We start from the raw sequence: 25386 nt of genomic DNA on the forward strand, positions 1-25386 counted from the left end.
TCAAAAAAAATTTCTCGGCCAACTTATTAGGAAAGGAATCTTACCACTTGCTAAGGCAGGCCTGGGTCTCTTTGAACATGCTTAAGCCGGCATGTCAGCTCGGGCATGTGCATTAGAACTGGTAGCCCAGACTTCGGCTTCCAGTTTCATGTTCTATTTAAAAATAAAAGAAAGCTAAAAAAGAAAAAATATATGTTTAAAACACAGAATTAAGAAAAGTTATCTGGACAGCGGCAGTACAAATACCTTTGTAACTAGGTTTCCACATGCCCTACACGGGGAAGCATTGCAGGAGGTCTGCACAGGCAGGGTGTTTAGGGAAATAGGGATATGCCCTAATTGATATTTTCTTAAAATATAGAGCTTATCTTCCTTTGATAAACAAACCCTTAAAACCACCAGGTTGCTTCCATCAGAAGATCAGCAGCAGCTAGGGAAGTAGAGAAAGAGGTGGCTAGGACACTGAATAAATAAAAGAGTGGCTACAGATGTGCAGGCTTATAATATGGGCAAGTGAATTTCACTTGCATTTTACTACTGATGAGCATAATATTAGAATTGTCCTATTGGTGAGCATATTACAGCATAATATCACTGATAAGCATATTACTGGTCATTGCTACTATTGCTGTACATGTTTAGAAGGATTTATTACTGATATATATAATACTGCATTTTACTACTGATGGACATATTACTGACATGTACTACTGTTCTCATGGATTTATTTGGCTGGATAAAATAACTATATATAATATTGGGCCTGGAGGTGTGTAGGTGGGGGGCATTTATGGTCCGTGCTTTGAGGCCCTCTATGGTCATGGTCAAATGCTCAATGATGTGACAAAGCACAACGCTGCAAAAGACAAATAAAGTAGGTGGTGACTAGAGGGGATGTGGAGCGACCTCATTGTTTGAACAGCTAACACCTTACATTTACCGGGAGTTTACCAACATTCAAACTGGAGGCTTAGATAACATCATCTACCTGTGCTCCACAAGGGGGTATTGTTTTATATATTTATGTGCATGTTCTATGTTCATTAAATGTAAGTGTTTTTACTATTTTTTTTAAAATTCAAAATAAAAGGAATAATACACTAATTGGAGCATTTTCTCCTTATCCTTTCATTTAGTATAAGAATTAATGGGATAGGAGAATCGTTGGATTAAACATTTTAACAGCAGAGGAAACAACTTGCAAATATTTATGGAAATTCCTGCTAATACATTTATAATTGCACACCGTGGAACTCCATTGAGTTTACAGGAATCTACAATTCTCACCAATAACGGGACATTACTGACAACATCTCTTTCATTCTAGGTCTACTGGTGAATACACAAAGGGGTGAAGGCGATCTACGGATGGTGGAAAAATCAACATGTACACACTCCGCTGAATTATTATAACTCTTACTCTACTCACTGCACCATTTCTATGTTTACTTTAGAAAAGAGGCGTCTAAGGGGAGATATGATTATTACTATGTACAAATACATTAGGGGTCAATACAGAGAGCTTTCATGGGAACTTTTTACCCCAAGGACCATACACAGGACACGTGGTCATCCCCTAAGGTTAGAGGAGAGGAAATTTCACAACCAGCAAAGGAAGGGGTTCTTTACAGTAAGGGCAGTCAAGATATGGAATTCATTGCCAGGGAAGGTTGTGATGGCAGATTCAATAGATATGTTTAAGAAAGGGTTAGACAAATTTTTAGCGGAAAGGTGTATCCAGGGATACGACCGTTAATTTAAAATGAAGGATAGTAGTGGGTATAGGGTAAAAATAGGACTGCAATATTGAGTCTGGGGGGATTTTCACAATTGAAACAGATTGGCGGTTGCTTACTCTGGATTAATTTCAAATATAAGTGCAGGATCGCAGGAGATCCAAAATAGGTTGAACTTGATGGACTGGTGTCTTTTTTCAACCTCATCAACTATGTTACTATATTATTTTTAGGGGTTTTTTTTCCACTTGCTCTCCAGGGAATTATCACCACACACAATAAATGGGACATTTTGAAGGACATTAATTACATATATACAAATTTCAAGCTGTTTGATATCCTGCTTTTGAAGAAGTTTGTAAACTCCTGTAGTGTTGTCCATTCACCCTGTATGTGTTATCAGTGCAGCACTGCCTGCCTTATCTTTTGTCCTTTCATTTTTTTTCTTACACACTTTACACCCTGACTGCAACACACTGACCACCACAAAATACATCAATAGCTATCTAGGAAATACACAGTCAACTTATTGTGATACCGCCATTACCTATCTATATCTGGTGCCAAGACTAATATGTATAGCCCGACGGGGATTCCATGAGGCCCATGGACTACTATTAACTATCACCAAAAGAGAACACTGCAAACAGAGGGGGTTACTGAAACATGCAAGAGACTGTCTGGCAATGCACCATACCACATGAATCAACAATTACCACTATGCCGGTGACAGTAATACAGTTAAAGCTAAATGTGTGTGTGTGGGGGGGGGGGAGGGGCTGCAAATGGTTTGTGGGCAGGGCTAACTGTTTAGGGTCTCTTTACCCATAAGAGAATTTACTGCTACAAAGACACAACATATTCTCCCACAATGTAAATAAACCTATATAGGCTCACCTCACAGGGAATAGCACTATACAGCAACATGCAGTTTAAATATAGATACAAACTTAAATATCCTCCAACTAGATCAGCGCAATTAGCAAATTATGTATCTGAATTCAGGCAAATATTTGCAAACATGTATGGGATTCCATATATTTTTAATTTTAAGGCAAACATATGACAAGGAATGATAAGCCTTATTAAGGGGTATCCAATTCAGTAGGGAAATAACCATGTGGTGATAGTGTGTAACAAGTGTTTGAATAGTATGTGGTATAACAGATAGACTGAACAAGGCAATTATTGTCCAACAAAATCACAATGCTTATAATGAAGCATTGTTCTTCTTGTGTTTTTATCTAGGAATAGCAGAATATTGGTCACAAAATCTGGTGCAGATGGAATTGCGGTGTTGGAGGGCAGATCCTGCCAAAACTCCACAAATTGGACAGCCCTGATGTATCACACTGAGTTCAATATAGAAGTCCTTTTTGCAGATTTCACTTATGGTAAAGTAGGAATTAGCCTAATTTCATAATATTTTTCTGATTCAACAGATGGTATTAAAACACTGAGATCTGTGTAATTTTCATTGTGTAGAAGACTAAGCGTTATTGTAAATCTCTTATTGTAGAAATAATTATTATCTGCAGATTATATCACATTGCCAATACAACATATAACAGATTTATCAGTGATAATGAACTTTAAACTCACCTCCATTGGGAAAGCTTTGAAGTTGACCGTGTGCTCTGAACCTCGCTGGTTTTCTTTGCCCCAGTGAAACTTTGCTTCATGCAGCTCATATTCATGACCTCGAGGCAGGGGACCGCCAGTTAAAACTAAAATGAAAATTACATGTATTGAACTGGTAAAGTTTACTCAATGTCACAATACAGTATTCAGATAATAAATTAGTGGAGTGACTAATCTAACAAGCATCCCAGAAAAAAATGAATGAAAAAATGCTTTACCATTTGAATAAAGCATTTTTTTCAATCGTTAATAGTATTAACATTTTCATTTTTATATTGTATCTATTTTTTTAACAATTTATTTTATGCCTATGTTTTTAACAATGGAACTGAAAGTCCATGTCTGGGCTAATGAAAGGGCAAGAGCCCTATTTCCAACGAAAAATTATGTTTTTCCAGCTAAAACGTGTGTTATATGGCTTTTTATCGCTTCACCCTACGCAATGGTTAATGCCGACGCTAGCATAGGGAGGTCTATTTAACAAGCATGTACCGCTGCAAAACCTGTTCTGTTATCTCTATCCTATGTTGGTGGTAAAAGAAGGAAACCATTGATTTTTTTTTTATCTATTCTCTGAATAAAGTATTGTTTCAATGTTTAAAGATTTTTTTAAACTAACATTTAAATGTATCTTTTCAACCTTTTACTAATTTATATTTTATAACGGCAGAGACTGACCCAGTGAGAAGTTAAACCCTTACTCATGGGAGAGCTGGCAAATTTTAGCCAAGGGGGCAAGACTCGCCTCAGCAGCCTATTTTAATAGGCAAAAAATGCAGATGCCGCCCTGCCCCCAGCCCCTGCCCTTACAGTTCCAGGCCAGCATTACCGAGGGAGATGAGTAACCGCCGTGCCAGAAGAGTTGGCTTAATTACGTTGATAAGAGACTTTGTATCACCACAATAATAAAATCATCCTTATCATCGCTTTTTCATGAATAGACCCCATAGAATCAGACCTGGCTGTGTCTATCTAAATATGGTTAAATTTCTTTGCAGTTAATTGTCCTAACAATTGTGCTGGAAAGTTTTCCCAGACAACTGCTATTTCATCAACGTATTTATCATACAGCCGTCATCTCCATATAAAACAACATAGGTGTAGTTACAATATAAATAGGAATTTGCATAAGTGACATAGTAAAAATCTCACTAAGATTCTTCTTAACAAGGCATTCACATTTCAAAGAAAACATCGCAGTAAGTAATTCTTACATTAAAACCTAAATGTACAGGTAAAATCTTCCAGCTCATATGCAACTATTTCAAATTCACTAGGTATGCATAATATACAGTATGTATCCTGGGTTCTGTAAGATAAGGCTTGGAGATGCCTGTGTAGCTGGCATGGAAAATAACTTCTGTAATTACTTTCTCATTCCTCCCCACAAAGCTACAGGAGTGGTAACGGCATTTCTTAAAGCTACTACAATTCTTGCCAAATCAATCTCCTCTCTCCTTTGCATAGAAAATCCCTGATAGAAGAAGGAAGTTACTAGCAAAAGCACGGGAGAAAATCAATTTAAAAAAGTTAGTTACTAAAACATAAGCATGAACCAGGAAACACTAGTTTATGGTGACTTACTTACTGAAATAATATTATTCTTAATATATTTCCCCCAGAGTACAAACTCTTAATTGTAAGCGGAACAATCAGCTTCTAATTCATTAATCTTCAGAATAACAGTGATGCAAATGAGGAAAAACCCTAAAAACTACCAAATTATATCCTGTACACCAGTATAGATTATATCTTAGGACCAGGAATATCTGTAGTGTGAGTTTCACATCTTCTCAGGAAGAACCCATCATTATTGGTTTGGGCTACATTCTTAAAAAATAATAATGGACTATCTGCAGATTGTCCAGGTCTTCCATGAGGTCTCTGGTAATCTGAACCACTGCTTGTACTACCTGGCTTCATGTTAAGAGAATGGGTGAGCCTTGGCTTTCTGCTTTGTGAAGCAGGAACTGAAATTGCATCTTTCCCATTCCTCAAACAACACAAACAGGGTCACTTCCATTACTACTACTTCTGCCAGAAGGCTACAGACAATTAATTTGGGCTTTTTGCAACAAGCAAATGGCCACTCTACTGGTTAAGACAGGGACTGTTAGTGAGCTGAAATCAACCATATAATTAGAGCCATATGAACTTTTAGGGGTAGATTTATCAAGCTTTTTTAAAAAGCAAATAAACAAATCAGACTCTAGCTATTATTTTCTTAATAAATGTACCCCATATTGTGCTATAATATATATATAAAATGAAGTACAGGTCAAATATACTAAAATTAATTAAAAAGTCCACCAGTTCTATTTGGCAAATATAGCCCTTGATTATATGGTACCAGAAACTAGAATAGTGAATTATAGTATCTAAAATCAAACTTGCCACCATTAAAGAATGAATCCATTAAAAGTAGAGTTTATCCCATTGGGAAGCCTGGTCTGTTGGGGGTCTCTTCTGAATCGTTGCTTGAGACATAGCAGAAGCCACCATCTTGTTAGACCGCTGTTAAGCTGCCATCTTGTTAAACCACTGTTAAGACTCAAAAGTGTCAATGTGGGTTCTCTTAACAAGACACCCGATCCAACTGCACAACGATAGCACCCTGGGTTGGAATCAAACCCATAACAGACAGCAATGCCAACTTTTGTATCATGCTGATATCCTATAAAACCTCTCTGATCACCGTTTGTATCACAAGGTCATTTTTAACAACCTCCCAATCGTTTTTAAGACTTCATGCTCATCTAAACTGTTCAGCTGTTAAAAAAAAATAGAATGTGCAGCACAAAATATAGGCTAATTGTAAAATACACAGTAGTAAAATGTAACAGTTTAGTTTTCTAAAATAAAGTGCGTACAAGGACACTGGGACCCACACTAATAAACCTTCACTTTCATACCAATGTATAACAAAGGTTTGTGTGTCATAGAATCCTATTATTTTCTCAGTACACAGAGCAGCTCTGGGAAATGTATCTGATACATTTGATTTTCTCACAGAGCTGATGTGTCAAGATTGTAGTCTCAGCCATATAATTTCTCAAGTCTTCTGTGCACAGATAGCACTAAAAACAAGAATGTAATCTTAGAGCAAATTAGATTTCATGAAAGGCAAACAGAATATATTAAGATTTTATTTTAATGGATGGATCCGTTGTACAAAACGCAAACGTATTTGACAAATGTTATTTTACGAAAAGAAAAACAAATACACAAAACCACCTTTATGCAGTTTTAGAAAGCATAACAGAACCATGGAACAACTGTGTCATAAAAGTTGTCACTGTGCTCATTACTTGGTTAATAAATAATATTTATGGATATATGGATGGATTATGGATTATGGTATATGCAATATACCAAGCTGCATAAAGTAAAGTAAAGTAAAACACCTTTTTCGGGGGTCAATTGTTTTAAATAAATATATATTTTATTTGCAAGTTCATGAAAGTAATTTTCTGGGAACCATGGTGTGCTCTGTACAGTTTATGATGTAATCTGTAAGCGAACTACATAGGACCAAGAGAGAAGAAAAGAAGATTTTATTTTATACTTAATAAAATGGTGAACAAAGGTTCTGGCAGTTGATAATTTAAATAATGTATATTTTAAAATCATGTATGTTATTTATTTGTATTAAATAATTAAATAACTTTTTTAAAAATGGGCAATGTAGCTCCCTCCCTAAATCATATTTGCCCACTCTCCTGAAATGTCCGGGAATCGTGTAATTTTACCCCCCACCCGTGGTAAAATGAGGCGTTTGTGTCATTGCCTCACTGGGGACGGGACCAAAATGACGTAATTTGTCGAGCCCTGACGCCTCCGTCATTTCACGCCCACCTCCCCTTAATACATTCAAAAGTTTTAGTATGCCCTATATCCATAAGCACCACCAGTGCTAAATAGGCTATGCTGGTTTGCACTATTACAGGGGTATCACAAGTGTCAGGTGGCGTCTACAGTTACTAATAGGGCCACTAAACATACAATGCAAGTTGTTTTATATAGAATAAGAGATAAAGATAAAAAGACAAGAGGTGTCACAAAATAGTACAGTATTAATGAGAAAAGAGTACAAGCATAAAAAAAATGTATGCAACTGTAAATTAGCTTTGTGGAGAATAATATAGTTTCCATGACATTGTTCAGGGTTTGTTACCGTTACCTTGACCGAAGACTAAGTGCTTGAACTGTGAGAAAGAGATGTCAGTGTCATGTTCACAATACATAATAAGTTTCACCAGCAATCCTTAGGTTCATATGTATGGATGCCTGTTCCACTGTGACCACTACCCTTCTGAAAAATGTAGATAAATAAAAAGACGAAACATTTCTACGAGTTCAGCCTTTTTCTGTGTTTAATGCAATGAATTGGGACACTAATTGTCACTTTATTAAGGGATGGTTTGATAAAATAATGGAAAATGTCCTAAAAATGTCAGATAAACATGATGAATGGGACTGTGTGTTGGTTCTTGATCTCATTCACCAAATATATACACACACACACACACACACACGCACCTGCACATATAATATATCACACGGTGGCTTTGTAGCTCTTCTGCCTCACAGCACTGGGATCATGAGTGTGATTCCCGACCATTGCCTTATCTGTGTGGAGTTTGTATGTTCTCCCCGTGTTTGCGTGGGTTTCCTCTGCAGGGGCGGACCCAGACATTTTCCCTACCCAGGGCGATTTTAGGGGGGGCGGGGGGGCGCGATTTAGGTCCCGCCCCCTTTCTGTGTTCTAAGGCTGCCGGCAGCTGCACAGTATGTGCAGGTCCGTTCAGCAGTGAAAGTGTGCTGTCCCGCTGCTCTGATTGTGTTTAAAACACGCCCCGATCGCCCCCCCCCCCCCCTGGATCCGCCACTGTTCCTCCAGGTGTTTCCTCCCACACTCCAAAAACATATTAGCAGGTTAATTGACAGCTACCAAATTGACCCTAGTCTCTGTGTGTGTGTGTGTGTGTGTGTGTGTGTGTGTGTTTGTGTGTAGGTGTTAGGGAATTTAAACTGTAAGCTCCAATGCGGCAGGGACTGATGTGAGTTAGTTCTCTGTACAGCGCTGCGGAATTAATGGCACTATATAATTGATGATGATGATGATCAGTAATGGGTAACGAGATACACTTTAAGATCTGCATGAGCGGCCCTAAACATCAAGAGGGCTGCACATTACCCTTGATCTCATTATTAAGTTAATACGTTAAGACAATACATTTAATCAAAGAAGGAGACACTACATGCCCTCAGAATAAATCACACATGCACTCCATGCAATAAGGACTGGCTCACAGTCTGCATTCCAGTTCATTACACAAGTGTCCAATGGGGTTGAGCTCAGGGCTCTGTGCAGGCCAGTCAAGTTCTTCCACATTAAACTCAGAAAATCATTTTTATATGAACCTGGCTTTGTGCAGGGGGCATTGTCATGTTTAAATAGAAAAGATTCTACCCCAAGTTGTTGCCACAAATGTAGAATATCACTGTATGCGTTAGTTTCAGTGAAGATAAATTTTAATGCTAACTGGCCCATGCCAAACCACGAAAAACAGCCGCAGATCATTATTCTTTCTCCGATAAAAATTACTTTTGGCAGCACACATTTGGGTAGGAAGCATTCTCCTGCATCCGGCAAAACCCATCAGACTGGTGGAGAGTGATTCGTCACTGTCAGGCTTGTAAAGCGGCTGCTGGGTCATGGAAACACAATCTATGAAGCTCCCAGCTAACAATTCTTGTGCTCATGTTGCTTCCAGAGACATTTTGGGACTTGGTAGTGACTGAGCTATTGTTGTTCCTAGATGTTTCAACTTCACATTAAAGACACTTACATCTGATCGAGGTAGCTCTAGCAGGGCAGAAATTTGATGAACAGACTTGTTGGATAGGTAGTATTCTATGACAGTGTTAAGTTGAAAGTAACCCATTCTACTATAATGTTTGACAATGGAGATTCCATGGCTGAATGTTTGAATTTATGCACGTGTTAGCAATGGGTGTGGCTCAAAGGACCAAGCAGAGCAGTTAGAAGGGATGTCCACATATTTTTGCCCATGTAATGTCTATATATATATTGTTTTGCATGATCATATTGGGGTTACCGTCTTCTGGGGTAGACGGCTGCACTCCGTTCACTTCAAAAACATAAGCAAAATTCCTAGCCTGTCTGGCTTCTAACTAAAACACAGGAATACCCTCTCTCAAGTGAAGGACCTTGTGTCACACACACACAAAACATCAACACTAACTAGTCAAAATTGCAAGTTCTCTCTCGGCAGGCATCTGATCTGCTACCCAGATTGAGATAGAGTGAATTCAGCCTTTTAATAGCACCTCATCAGGTGCAATTCCTGATTAGCCAGCAACTTGCTAACATCCTGGAAGCCCTGGAATGGGGCTGATGAATGGAGTCCACCCTTCTCACTCCATTCATAACCCCAGGCATACTTATCAGCTTTTCCTAAATCTGAAGGCAATCTCTGGGAGGTTTTTTCCAAATACAAACAATCTCCTGGGGTTTTAAAGCACATAAGACAGAAAACCTGGGGCACCTATATCTGTCCTTTATCACTTTCCCAGCGCTTCTGTCACATATTCCTCCCTCTTGTTTTGACCTGTGGGAGGAGCTCTTATAATTCCGAAAAACATCTCTATTTCTTACCAACAACTTTTTTAGCCTCACGTTGTGGAATGGGTGAGAGGGATTTGGCTACTGTTCCTTTTGGAACCAAAGGAATAGCGGTTATTGGAGGGACAAGGGTAACTGACAGAGCTGCTCTATCTTACCAACAGTTTTTAAACTTTTCATGGTAGATCTACTCAGGTTTTCTTTTCCCTGGTGGGTATACGTTAACAATGGGTAGCCGGACAAGCAGACTTTTATAAGGAGGCTTTCGAACCTGGCACTGACAGGGCAGGATGCACAGTGGTCAGCTACACCTTTACAAACCCCTGGACAAAAAAAACGCTGCAAGATTCTTTCTGAGGTTTTTTCTACCCCTAAATGCTCTGCAGTCAAGCAACCACGAGCCAGTTCTAACACTGTACTTCTATATGCTTTAGGAACTATCAACAGTTCCAAAATATCTTTTCCCTGTTTTGTACATTTGATACAACAACCCTTGCCTGACTGCCATATATGGATACAACAACCTTTACCAGAGTAGGGTCTTTTGACTGTTAAGAGGCAAAAATATATTTTCTTACTTCAAGATCAACAACATTTCCTATTTCAATAGAAGGTACATTATCCTGCACTTCACTCTTGTCCTTGTCATTTTCTGACTCCCCAATCATATTTGAAAAAAGGAGTATTTCAGATTTGGGGCACACTCCCACTGCATCAGTAGCATTATCAAACAGGTCTGGGTTACTCACTTTTGTAATCAACTTGGTTTCCCACAGCATCCAGAAGTGGGAAAAGTCTCTCCTCAACATCGCATCAAACCACAAACATGGAACTATTCCCACAGTGAATACTGCGGAATCACATTTTGTTTCTATGATCACTTCAGTGGTAACATAATGCTGAGTATCCCCATGTATACAGGTTATCCCAATAAACTTCCCTTGATGCTTTAAGGGACTCACCAATTCTGCTTTTACAATTGAAACCATACTACCAGAATCTAGCAGAGCCTTTACCCATTTACCTTCTAGAGTAATTACACGTTTGTCTGGCTCAGCCTGTCGGTTTGCGGTGCAGGCAAGCTGGGCACATAAAGATACTCTGCGATGTACATAAGCATTATCACATTGCATAGGTTCAGAGATAAGTGGATAATTAGCATAAATATGGCATTGCATCTAAAACATCTAAAACATCTAGCCACATTTTCATTGAATCTCATACGAGTCCGAAACCTTTTTGACATAACTGGTCAATTTTCAGTTTCTGAGCCTACAGTCTCTAGAGATTTTAGTTCATTCCACCACCCAGCACCATTTTCCCCTGAAACACTCTTAGCGGAAGCCACTGGAGATCCCTGTTGCGGAATTAGGGGCTGGTGGGGTACACTCATTGGTTCCTCAGCTGTCACATACTTGATCTGTACTTTCAGTGGCGCAATAAATGAGGACAGGAATTCAATTTCCTGGTCCATTGGACTTCTCAGCCCTTCAACTGCTGCAGAGACAGGTCGGTAATATTCACGGCCTGCGTCATCTTTTGGAGAAGATTACTAGTGTGTATAGTGCTGGAGCTAATTACTACCTGGGAAAGTATTTCCTGACACTGCGGCAAGAGTCTGCACAACCTGTTTTAGGGCCTTGCGGTCTTGGTGCTGTTGCCTCTGGGCCTAGTCAATGTGCAACTGTTGTTGCCTCCAGGCATCCTCATATCGAATTGCTGTTGTCAACGGACCTCCTCAAGGGCCAACTACTGAACACTGGTAACTTTTGTCTATCACACACGTCTCTCACCTTAGGGCACTGTAACACAGTCTTTTTCCCAAATCTAAATAAATGGGTATCTGGCCCTTTTTCAGAAGCCTCAACTTGCAACTCAGCATATTGAAAAGTGCCATACTCCATCACGGCACCAATGTGCTCCAAGTCTTGTTTTTGTCTCTCTCCATATTGAGACTTTGATACACCGGTATGCAATCTTTCTGGTTTGAAAACATTAATCTTCTGCTTTTTCTTGCCCAATTTAGCCTGAAAGGCAGCCACTATCAGGAGTATTTAAAAACAGCTGATTGGTGCCCAGATGTGTTCCTAAAAAGTAAGACTGTTATAATAATATTAAATGCCCAATATATTCACAACAAAATCATTTCACAATTGCTGTGATCTCTCATATACAAAATGCATTTAATTTCAAATTAGATAGAATATTCATATATGTTTTTATAGAACACCATTGAAGGTCCCCTGTGTTCTATTTTCTTGTTAACTGCTATTTCCATAAAGTAGTTACAAATAACATTCACAATAATACAAGTAAAAGATCCCATAAATTTTACAGAACTTGAAAATATTTGATATTATATTTGTATTACCTGTTGTAGCTGAGTAAAATCTATTGTTTTCTGCAGGAGCTGGCTAAAAGTGTCTGACTGCAGTGTGCTTGACTAGTTCACACTTATCGTTAGTTCACACTCACCGCTGCTAATAAACACCTGAAAAGTGCATTAAAATATGATTAATGGCTTCGTATGGGCTCATTGTAACCATTGTGCTCTACAATTGTAATGCTGTATTTAAACATTTTGAAGGCTGCAAGACCTTTTTTAATGTTTTAACCCACACTATATGTTCAATAGGTTGTGTTAGTAAAAGCACAACACATGAAAGGTACATGGTAAACACACTGAAAATGCATCACTAATACAGTGTGTTCATGCATGTTTACCCATTTTACCAGCACATGTGTGTAAACATACACATGATGGTTGACAGGAAGTCAAGATCTCAACTTTATCTCAAATGATCTTTCAATAGTGCCCTACTAAGGTGAGACTTAAAGAAACAAGCAATCATTTAATATAATAGAAGTGGGAGAACCCAATTGTCTAGTAACATTGAGGGGATGCAGAAAAATTAAGGAGGAGACCTATTAATGGTCAATTTTGTTCAGAAGATAAAAAAAAACTGTTATTTCATTCCCCAAACTATTCAATCAATTATAAAATGATTCACTTTAAAATCAGGCAATTTTGGACAAGTTTTACTCTGCTGATCAAAATCACAGTTCTTCCTATTCATTTGAAAAGGCAGTGTATTTCAGTGGGAGCAGAAAGACCATTGAAATGAATTGCCCATCAAAATGAATAAGAAACGCTTGGCCATTCACAAGCAATGTATACGTGTTAGTTGCTTGTGATTGACTGAGCACAATGGGGCTAGCAGCAAAGCAATTAAATACTATTGTGGAACTGTTCCAGCATGCCCAGGCAGATGGGTCAAGCTGGAGCTTGTAGTTCCTGAATTACCGGCAATTGCATGTCCAAGCAGTCAATGGCTGCCAGGGCTTGAATGCCCTTGTACCACAATTGTATTTCATCTTTTTTTTTATTTAATTGAGCATTATCCCAGTCATATCAATTGGCAAGGAATTTCTAATTTGCCTTAGGTAGTTTAGTCGAATTGCAAAATGAAAGTATGTGAGAGATCACTGTATATAGTTATGGCAATTGTTAAGTGATGTTCAGTGAAAAATTGTGGCAACATTAACATTAAAAAGTGTAATTGTGACTAGTGGCAGACTGCCAATCTCTGAGAAACAACAAAAATGAACTGTGAGAGAGGCGTGGTGAGGAAGGAACTTCACACAATCTTCATGAGTGGGAAACAAAGCTAATAAAGGGAAAATAGATAGAGGACCTGATTCATTAAGGAATGTAAATGCTGATATGTGCCGCATTTTGTGTAAAATTGCTCTGCGCTTGCTCAGAACTGGACCATAAACCAGTGAACACAGCAAAATCTAATTAATCTTTGAGCGCAAAGGATCCTTAATACAGCCTAAGATTTCAAGGCCGGATCGGGAGAGGAGAAGGGGGAGTGTACAATGTACAATAAGGGCGTGTCGAGCTTAAGGGCACGCAGCAACGTCCGAATCAAGCTTCTGGCATATCACAGTTACGTATTTTTATGCCGTATATCACTCACACCAGCTCAAGGTCGAGTGTAAGTGCCGATTACTAGTGATGACGGCTGTGTATGCATGTTAGAACATGTGTTTGCAATCAGGAGCAACTGTAAAAATGCATTATAAGTACAGTGGACATTAATAACATCATGATAAATGTTTTAGAGTTTTATATATATATATATATATATAAAACTAAAAAAATAAATGTAAAATAAATATAAATTAAACCATTGACCATTGAGACCCTATCAGTTGTGACAGAGCGGCTGAAGGGGTCGAAACTCATATATATGTATAGATTTCCTTTCGATATACATGTCAGAAAAGAGTGAAGTTGTTGCATGTGAGCAAGGTTTTAAAAGGCAGCTATTAACTTGCATTTGGTTTATTTAAAACAACAAACCATAGATAGATAGATAGATAGATAGATAGATAACAATTTTGACTATATTATTAACAGGTGACAACAATTGAATACTTTTATTGTTTTCTGTATGTCTCTTTTGGGACTTTATATTCCACATATATTCTGGACGTATCCTGCCGTGTATTGTCTGTTAGAGCAGAGCGTATCTAGACCCATATTCAACAAGAGTCCATTCATAGTTAAATGTGGACGTGCGTATGCCCAATTTGCATGAATTGAAATTTTAAAAAGAAAAAAAAAAGTGCAACTTACATTAGTTTTCCAGCCTTAATGAATCAGGCCCAGAATGTGTGAGAGACAGAGAAAGAGTGAGAAAGAGAGTCTGTGAGAAAGTGTGCACGAGAGAGAGAGAGAAACAGAGCAAGGAAAACAGAGGAAGAAAGAGAGAGAGAATGAGGCAAAAAGATAAAGAGAGGAAGAGAGAGATTAGAAGGGGAAGTATAAGATAAGGGGTACAAAAGATAGACAGAAAGGGAAAATTACAGGTGCAATGCTCAAGTAAACAAAGATGGAAAACTGGTAGGAGGAGAGTGCTTAGAGAGAATTAAGTAGTCGGGGCTCAGAGAGATTTCACAAAGAGAAAAGCGAAAGAAAGAAATAAGTTACTTGAGTACAAATTAATAGACAGTAAAGAAAAAGTTTAGCTAGAGCAAATTTAGGGAAAGCGGAGTGACAGGCAAAATAACAGAGAAGAAAGTTGAGGAGAGAGACGAGATTAGAGGGACAGAAAACAGCAACCTATTAGGACTACAGGACAGACTTCTGTTAGAACAGAGAAACTGTCCGAAAAGGAGGTCAAAGATACCCAACTACTACCCATCAGGAACACGTCTACCCAGAACAGGATAATAACAACCAACATCTATTTTGCCAATCCCGGAGTCTTCAAGCCTATAAAAGTGGTACTATGTAAATGACTCATTATAACACCCACAAATTTATATAAAAACATAGAAGTCCTAGTCTAACCCCAGATCACAGTTAAAAAGGGGAGAGAAGCACCTGGTACAAATAAAAGTTGAAACCGAACATTGAAGGTTATGACCCCTTTTAGAGCGGTATCAAACTGATCTTATCCTCCCAATAGAACTTTTGTCAATTATAAAAGCACGGTATATGTTTGTATATACAAGGGAATAGTTTAGTATTATATTTATTGTATATGGATCACATATATTTATTGCCTTTCATAGATAATTGATAGGAATTTTTGGTGTAAATGGTAATTGTATGTAATTAGGGACAATAAATAAGCTAAACATATTAGTAAGTAAAGTAGAAGGCAGAATATTGTATCTGGTAATTTGTCAAATTTATCTGGAAATTTGTTAAATTTAAATATTATAAGTAAGTAATCCATCGGAATTATCCCAATGTTTACTATTCCTAATTCCACTTCCTGGCTCCCCATGATAAAAGTAATTCTTAATATCCTACATATTGCTCTGATTTGCAGTTTAACCTCTCTCTGCATAGGGGTTGGTGGCATGATGTCCCTGGAGAAAAGAGAGGAGAAGTTGCTGTAAAAAAAAAGCCATCAGGACACCACATATTTTTTTTTACAGACGTCATATTTTAGATTTAGTGGTCTTTTAAATTGCACTGCTATATTTGCTATGAAGTTATGTCAAGTATAAATTGAATTTTGTCACAATATCAATCCTTGGCAGGTTCAAGAAGAAATGTTAGGGACATGAATTTGTACTCTCTAGCTATGGGATAAAACAAACCGCTCCCTATGTCAGCATTTATTGCTGTAGTACCTCTCTGTGTCCAATTCAAGTCTTAATCCCACCCATTTAACCCATACATTGTACAAGATCAGGGCAGTTGTATCTACCTGAGATATTTTGTGACCTTTAAGTATGGAGGAGCAGAGGACGGTAGAGGGTAAGAGTGCCTGTAGAAATTACTGTTATTAGTTGCGGTACACACTCAAAATTATATTGCTTACAGTTACTTGGTCAATATCGACACAAAAAAGCAAATTAGACTTTTTGTGTATATTAGGTGCTTCTTGAACGCTGCCATCAATTGTTATGTGAATAAGACACACAGCTCAGCTTTTCACTGCCAGATTTACAGGACATTGCGAAATGATGATTTTCTGGCTTTGTGGCAATGGTGTTTTAAGGAAATGAATTGTTCCTTTCTTCCTCACCTGTGATCCCTATTAAGTGTCACAGTGTTATTTTAGGCAACCATCATTTCCAAATGATTGCAAAACCCAACATAGAAAGTAACATTGTTTGAAGACAAACCAAAATGTTTCCTTAACATTTAGTCTATGGACCTTCTGATATAGTCATTTCTGAGAGGATACATTTCCTTGAGAAGACTCTGGCTTGCATTTTGCTTATAGTGTGAAAAGGAGCATTCGGCTAATGACAGAATACACCCTAATTAGACTTTAACTTTATGTAATCACTCAGTAAAATATAAAGCGTGAAGCCTTGTTAATTAAAAAAAAAAACCCAGCAAACTTAACACTAATACCCATTTAGTGAAACTAAATGTGCACAGCACTTACAGATCTGGCTGCTTAACACGAGTGACTGCTCTATGTCAGCGTCCTGTACTGCAGGATTCACAAACGTGTTGCTAAGTCAGTTAGCGCAGTTGGTCAATGACCATACACACTGTCAGATATGGAAAGTCATAATTCAAACAGATGTTCCAGGCATCTCGTACAACTTTCAGGACGATCCCGATTACACGTTGTTTGGGAGCAGAGATCGTTCTGTGCCCATACATGCAGTCGTTTGCTACTTTAAGACAATAGAAGGACCAGGACAAAAATCAAATCACTGCGTCCCAAAAAGTATATCAAGTGTCTAAAACAGATCAGTACAAGTTAGATAAATATTGGTTTTAATATGCAAGAGTTTCGAACACTGTAAGAATGTGAACAGGCAAGATCAGACCTCTGTTTGGACTCATCATAATGATGTACTACTGTAAGCTAGGTACTTAACTTTAACTAGCATAAGGCTTGGGTTTGTTATGTTTACAGGCGCATATTACAGGTGCAAAGGGGCATTTTTGCAGTTGCATAATAATAGGGGTAGCAGCAGTAACAACTGCACTGGTGACCAGAGGCTCTGGGTTCCCCACAACACCACCAATATGCGATGCAGGTTCAAGACTGATTGGCTCTTTTTATTCTCATTGAGATTGCTGAAGTACCAGCATGGCCATTTTAGCAGTTAAGGTTAGATTATTTTTATTTTATCCAGGAGATGGTTTTATCATTTTGGTCAAGGAACTCACATGACACGAGGAAAGAGAAGACAATCAGTCTATCGTGTTCCCAAAACAACAAGGGTCTGAAATAGAAACTACGTTTTTTCTTTTCGGCCATCCCCTTTCCAGATTCCAATACCTAATTGAATACATACATATATATTATTCACTGTGACTACAAAATAACACATTGAGCCCTATGTGAAGCAACACATGAACTATATGCCCAACATGAAGTGCATATGTGCAACTAAAATGCCACTATAATGTCAAGATTAATTGTAAATGATGATGTGAAGATACCGGGTATATCTGGCCCAATGCTATCCACTTCACACTGGCTGGCCACCCAGAGGTGCCTTACTATGCCAGGGAAGTCTACCCAGTATCTCCTAGGGTTCTCATAGTCACTCAGGCAAATGCAGTTACATAGTAAAACAATACATTTACTGTAATAAAAACAATCACTAGAATATTATATATACACAGTAAATAAATGTAAGGCAGATATACCACATCATCTGTCCCTTACCCCACTAGCTTAAGGAGTTACAGTCACCTGGCTGTCCAAACTTGACAACCTATGGATCTGCCGATGTATTTCACCGGCAACTCAAAAACCAGCCACCCTGCATCTTCCAGCCATCAATTTTTAGAATGACATCTCACCTTACATCTAGGGTCAAAATTCCACTTTGTTTTTCTCCTCCCTGGGCAAACCTCTGGGTCTCTCCTTCTTAAACACTGGTGAGTGTTGGACTAGGGGGTTGGAGGGGGAGTGAAGATGAGTTGTTATTCCACAGTTGCCCCCCTGCGTTTCCTCAGACAGAATGTCTCAGGCAGTCCTGAGGAGGACAATGGATACAAATTGGCCTCCCCACCTACAAATATCAGATAACAGTTACCCCCTCCTGAAATTAAACCCTTACACTACTTTGTGATGGAACCCTGTGACATCCTTCCTGTAGAGAAAGAAGGGGGGAGAATGAATGTAGCTACAGCCCCTTTACCTGTGTTCTGGAACCTGATAGCCACAGTGTTATTTTAAGAACAATGAATAACAGATAGATGTTATAATCACATATTGTGAGAAACGAGGAACGGGCTGGTTAAGGTGTTACCAAACTCGTTTCGTCACAGATGACAACTGCCTACTTTATTTGACCATGATTATGCATTTTATAAACAGACATTTATTTTAATTGTTCCTTTTACATATCTGTATTATTGCAGATATGAATTTGGAAGTAGGGGTGCCCCTAACAGAAAAAGAGAATGTACAAAGCTCTTCTCATACAGAAAAATAGGTACAAGACCTACTGCAGGATTAAGCACTTGATGTTGTTGGGGTCATATGAGCAGAGAAAGGGGGTCACCCGTCACAACTATATTATCAGGTTCATTCACTTCTGTGGCCATCTGTTATTCTCAAGTCAATGTTATCTACTAAATGTGACTTATGTGATGTGCAACATATTCTACGCATTATAGTTGGATACAGCACGATTGATTTAGTCTACACGATCTATATTTTCTATCTATATTTTGTGTAAAATCAATAAAAATCCCATCAGCTGTTGGTTGAGTCTATTTCTCTTCTACAAAAAACATTAGTAGCCTGGCAGCTTAAAAAAGACAAATTAGTATACACAATCTTCATTAGTTTAAAATATTTCTCATTGAATAATGTATTCAAACATCAGCTTTAATGAGAGTTTGGCTTTCAAATAATAATAAAAAATAATAATAAAATATATCGCAAAAAAGTTAAATATTTGAAAAAGAAATACATGGTCCATTCAAAAAATGTTATGTAATTAAATAGTTATTCTTATGATTTGCAGTTCTTCATCTATATTTTTATTATTTTGTCATTTACGAAGCTGCAAAAATTTAATCCACAACGAAAATGCCATTTATTTATGTCAAACTCCTATATTTATGTGATTGTACCCACTTATACAGGAAACCACATCACTTAGCCAGATGGCAGTTACAGAGGGGGGTGCAAAATTTTGCTCCTTGTTATGAAAGGAGCTTGGCGTCTCAGGGCATTGTTTGCTGAGCATGGGCTTGGCACAGAAAAGCTCTTCATATTGCATTCTGATTTTCTGATTTCAAATTTCAAGAGATGTGGAAATTGGATTAAAACAATCCAGGTTGCCTTGATAAAGCCTAGCAGAGTGAAACGCGCGTTGGCGTTACACGCGCTGTTTCTCCTCTACTCCAATATACAATCATATAGTTAGGGGTGCTGTAGGGCTGAGTTAGGTTGTTACCTGGATTGTTTTGTAGATTAGCCATTACCATAGGCTTCTATCTATAGACTTATCAGCCGCTGTGATACAGTTTCAGTGACGACTGCGATTCCTGGTTTAATATGCATCTCTCTATTTGCACAATACAGTTGAATATGAGACATTAGACCTTCAGTTTACATTTTATCTTATGTAAACTGAGGGATGTATACAACCTACAGGAATTTACCAGTATTACAATTTGCAAATAGGATTATCCCAATCTAATAGAGGATTACCTCTTCACATGTGACACCTGACTCTTAAAGGGATACTTGTCTCGTATATAATCCAAGTGGATGTCATCCGGGAAATAACCCCATACGATTAATATTGAGGGGAAACATATTACTCAGCCACACTTATTAGAACACGTCATTGCTCTTGAGTACTATTGCCATTCATAATCCAACAGAGGGTCACTTTTGCATTTATCATATCTGTAATTAAGAAGATACGTGCTCATAGATTATCCAGACTCAGTGGACATGTAATCTCAAGAAATATTAAATATAATTCAGCAAAGATTCTTTACGTTCAGCACCCATTCCAGTATATTGAGATATACTATTGGAGAAACAGCGCGTTTTCGATAGTTTACCTATCGATTTTAACAGAGTCTACTCTTGGTTCATTATGTCATTTACTTGTTTTTAATATTTCACTCCTTCTACTCATATTCAAGTAATATCATTTTAATTTATACAAATAAAATTTGATTAAGTTTTTAATAACCTTATTAATTTTTTCTGTTTAATAAAACTGGCTGAGGCCAGTTGCACAAAACATATATAGGTGTGTATATATTAGATAGATAGATAGATAGATAGATAGATAGATAGATAGATAGATAGATAGATATACACACACACAAACACACACAAGTGCAGTTGTAGGCCCACAATAGTTCTCTCCAAACATTTTCCAGTCTCCATGTACTTCAGCTGGCACATAACTTATTTTCAGTAACACAATAAAGGAGTGTTTAGTGCTGGCAGTTTGTTGATATGAATACTAAGTATTCTATTCATCCAGCTGATTTAGCTGATGAAGCTGGACTTTGCAGCTACTTAAGAATTTATTTCCCCGCTTTCGCTTGATGAGAGAATGTGAAGCAAAGAACTAGAAAATAATTTTCTCAGTAAACATTCCAGGCCTATATACCAGCTTCACAAACACATGGCTGGAAAAAAAAAGTCATTTGGATCAAAGAATGATGTTCTCATGATACAATCATATTAGATGAGATCTTACAATTAACGAAATGTTTAGCATATGAAAGATTTTAAATAGAAAGTATAATTCAGAAATATCACTGTCCAAATTTGAATCAACCAGCACTTTAACATGTTTGTTGGCAGATTAAATTATCAGAATTAAGAGATCTCTTTTCTGTGCATTTCCCTGTTTTTCATGTCAGCTGTGTGTGTAGAAACAGTTCAATGAGAAAATATTGTGAATAAAATTGAAAGATTCATTGGCAGTGTGGATAACTTACAGGTTTATATCCATTTTTCTTAAATTTTCTTCTTATTATTTGTGTTGTTGGCATGGAAGTTTGAGCTATTTATGTAAAAAAACAGAACACAAGAAAGTGCCATATGGCACTAGAGCTCCCGAGCAGGGCTGCCATCAGGGGGGTACGGTTGGTACACCTGTGAGTGACCTTGACAGACTTGAGGGCCCGGACAGCCCCCTGGACTGTCCAGGCCCCTTAGTCTAACTGTCTGGCCCCCTCTTGCCTCTGCAATGCAGCAGCTCCAAGAAACTGATAGGCTGGGAGCACGCAGCGCTGTGACATTATCACTGTGCACTGCGCTCACAGTCTATCTGTGACTGGGAGCCAACGCATCGCTTCAAGAAGCCAGGTAAGGCATTTATTATGCTAGAAAGGAGGGAGGGAAACATTTACTGTGATGGGGGGAGGGGGGGGACGACAATGCAGGATTTCTCTTCTGCATTCACAGGTAGATTTTATGCAGAATTTTTAATTACATGATTTTTCTGCCAGTTTTTTCACCATTTTTTTTTTCACTAGTCTATTCAGAGCGTGGAAAATATGCCACAAATGTGTGATACTGGGAGCAGAGTTTCATTCATGCAAAACAATTTCTAGACGTAAACTATAAACTATGTCAATGTGAGTGGTATTACTACTTTGACAGTGTGCATTAAAGTAGTAAATTGTGCTTGGTGATAGGGATTTTTCGATGTGCCACCATGTTATGATAAGGGGAGGGGGACATTTACTGTGATGGGATAGGTGGGGGAGAGGGGAACATTTACTGTGATGGGATAGGTGGGGGAGAGGGGAACATTTACTGTGATGGGATAGGTGGGGGAGAGGGGAACATTTCTGTGATGGGATAGGTGGGGGAGAGGGGAACATTTACTGTGATGGGATAGGTGGGGGAGAGGGGAACATTTACTGTGATGGGATAGGTGGGGGAGAGGGGAACATTTACTGTGATGGGATTGGTGGGGGAGAGGGGAACATTTACTGTGATGAGATAGGTGGGGGAGAGGGGAACATTTACTGTGATGGGATAGGTGGGGGAGAGGGGATCATTTACTGTGATGGGATAGGTGGGGGAGAGGGGAACATTTACTGTGATGGGATAGGTGGGGGAGAGGGGATCATTTACTGTGATGGGATAGGTGGGGGAGAGGGGAACATTTACTGTGATGGGATAGGTGGGGGAGAGGGGAACATTTACTGTGATGAAGGAGGGGGGCCATGCACTGTGATGAAGGAGGGGGGCCATGTACTGTTATGAAGGAGGGGGGCCATGTACTGTGATGAGAGAGAGGGGGGATGTACTGAGAAAATAGAAGGTGTGCAGCAAAGAGGGAGGGGGCATGTATGGATGGGGGCTGCCAGATAAATTAGTACTGGGCCCCATTGAGTCCTTATTCATTCATACAGAAGGCTTTAACTTTTATCTGTAGGTGTTGATATATTTGGGACAGGTTTCTCCTTGACGCATCTCGATCAAACACCCCGTAAATTCCATTTGAACCACTTTGAGCTTGTTAACGACTACCTCTGTGGTGGTGCACAACATTCACTGAATTCTTCTGATATGATTACAGGCGGGCTTGGAGGTCAATTAACGATGCCAGAGCTAACTAAACATTGTAAACATTAATGGAATATGGGTGGAACGGGCTGATGAAAGATTGGTCACCTGTTTGAGTGTAACAAAAGTCTTTCATTGATCTATTTTCTATCTTGAGGGTTTCTAGGCTACATGTACTATTGGAGCAGAATATTTGTGACCATTGGGGACCTATCTCCATATTATTGAGAGAATGATTATTCAAGCTTTAGAAAACACCAAAATGAAATTTGTCACACCAAAAAAAGTGACTAAAGGTCCCTGATCCATGGTCCACAATTGTAAAGCGCTACGGAAATTGCTGGTGCTATATAAATAAATGATGATGATAATGATGATGAACCAAGGCCATTTTCACATTTCACTGGGCACGTTTCAATTGATACCATTGCTACCTCTATTGCTATGTAATTGGTTACCACAAAGTATTTGCAAGACATACCTGATTTTGACTTTAGGAGTATTTGAATTACATGACCATCATTAATTACTTCACAATCACGACAGACAACATAGTTTGGGGATAGTTTAACTTCTAGCAGTGAAGGATCATATAGGGCTTCTCTTGAATTTATGTTGATTGGAGACTGGTATTGTCCATTAGCTTCTGGGTATGATAAACCCCACTCAACACCTAAGTGCAAATAAAACAATATCAGTTTAGGTACATTGCCATTCATGTTGTGCTACTAAAGTGCTCCGCATATTCTAACATTAAATATGTAACAACGCCAGAGTAGAAGCCATAACATAGAGTATTGGATTTAGTCAGAGAAAGTAATATGACAGTGCAATGGGTAGCCTAAATATTTAACTTAGCATTTTTGAATAACGTAATTCTCTACATAAATTCTGAAATAAATGTGTACTAAAATTACACCTGTTTATTTTATAAATCAAGAAATCCCCTTGTAGCTAAATGCACTGATTATATTATCCAAGTGGAATTAAATGCACATCAATGTCGCAAGCCAAATTTTGTCAGGGAAAAAGTAATGAGAAATAAGTAAATCTTGGGATTTTTAAAAGAACAAAAAATGTATTGCAGTGCGATGTTCTGTCTTTAAAATATTGTTTTAGATCCTGGTTGTCAAATATGATGGTAAAGGTTGGTTTTAGATAAATACCCTAAAAATACTTGGATAATGCTGCTGAAATGCACTCACAATTAATTCTTACACCATTACATTTATATTACATTCAGTAATATACAACGAAGTAAACAAATTTCACATGACGGATGCATACATCCCAACATTGTGGCTGTTCAAATCGGGACAGAGAGGGTGATGGGGCGTGGCCATGTAACAACAGGGGCATGGTTATATAATTTGAGGGATGTGGCCAGGCATTTATTGTGTTTTTCAATCACTTGGCCACCCCTGGCTAGACCACAAAGTTGTTGCGCTCATACAACACCCGTTCACCGCTGGAAGTAAGTGAATGGATTTATACATTCCTCCCACCATTCTTGTCCAATCGGTACAAAGCTGTCCCCATCTGCACGGCGGGACACAGTTCTCAAATCGGGACTGTCCCGCCTAAATCGTGACAGTTGGGAGGTATGCGGATGTGTACAACAAACTTGATGATGTTTGGTCATGAGAAGTTTACAATTAAAAGTGAGTGAGTTTACCACATTTGAATCACAGACCAATTATTATTGGTAAGTTTAGTTACTAAAAGCACCAACATATTATGCATTGCTTAGGGGATCATGAAAACAAATACCATACAATGACATAAAACAGAAGTCAAAGATGGCCAATGTGTCACAGTCTATTATTCCAAAATTCTAAGAATACAATTTGTATTTGATTAAAAGATGAAACCATGATGCCCACATAAAATTTGCACCAAGATTTTAAACATATCAGAAAAATGAAAGGGTTTTTCTACCAGGCAACTTTAACACAGCCCAGCTGTGGTTTACACATACAATTGCATTCATAGTACACTTAGGTTGTATCCAAGAGCAATGTAAACATGTGAAATTATACAGAAAGGCTTCAGTAAAATTCATGAAAGATGAAGCAATATATTTAAGTTACAGAAGGGCGTGTATGGAATTATGTTGTCGGACGGTGGAATGTTGCTTTTTTTAACCAGGGTTTTTCTCTGGTTATTCCACTTTCAAACAAGTGGCTTCATTAAATATATCAGTCCCAAATGCACATACTGTATTTCCTAATACCACTTGGCACCCATTAGCTTTAGTTTAGAAGAAACAGCGATGCTGGGTCTCCTATGGACTAATGTTATTTAGCTTGGTTGATAGATAATGCAAGTCTATGATGGTCTGGTCCTC

General features: G+C 38.3%; 1 protein-coding gene across 1 annotated transcript in view; it reads right to left on the reverse strand.

The window, feature by feature from the left end:
* CA8 (carbonic anhydrase 8) overlaps positions 1 to 25386 on the reverse strand; it is a 67393-nt gene that overhangs the window by 25258 nt on the left and 16749 nt on the right. The window contains exons 2-3 of the mRNA XM_075213561.1: positions 23521 to 23712; positions 3339 to 3463 (exon numbers count right to left, since the gene is read on the reverse strand). Of these exons, the coding sequence (XP_075069662.1) occupies positions 3339 to 3463; positions 23521 to 23712 (317 nt within the window). The remainder of the gene's footprint in view (positions 1 to 3338; positions 3464 to 23520; positions 23713 to 25386) is intronic.

This window comes from Mixophyes fleayi, chromosome 5 (assembly GCF_038048845.1).
Source record: "Mixophyes fleayi isolate aMixFle1 chromosome 5, aMixFle1.hap1, whole genome shotgun sequence".
Classification (NCBI taxonomy): domain Eukaryota; kingdom Metazoa; phylum Chordata; class Amphibia; order Anura; family Limnodynastidae; genus Mixophyes; species Mixophyes fleayi.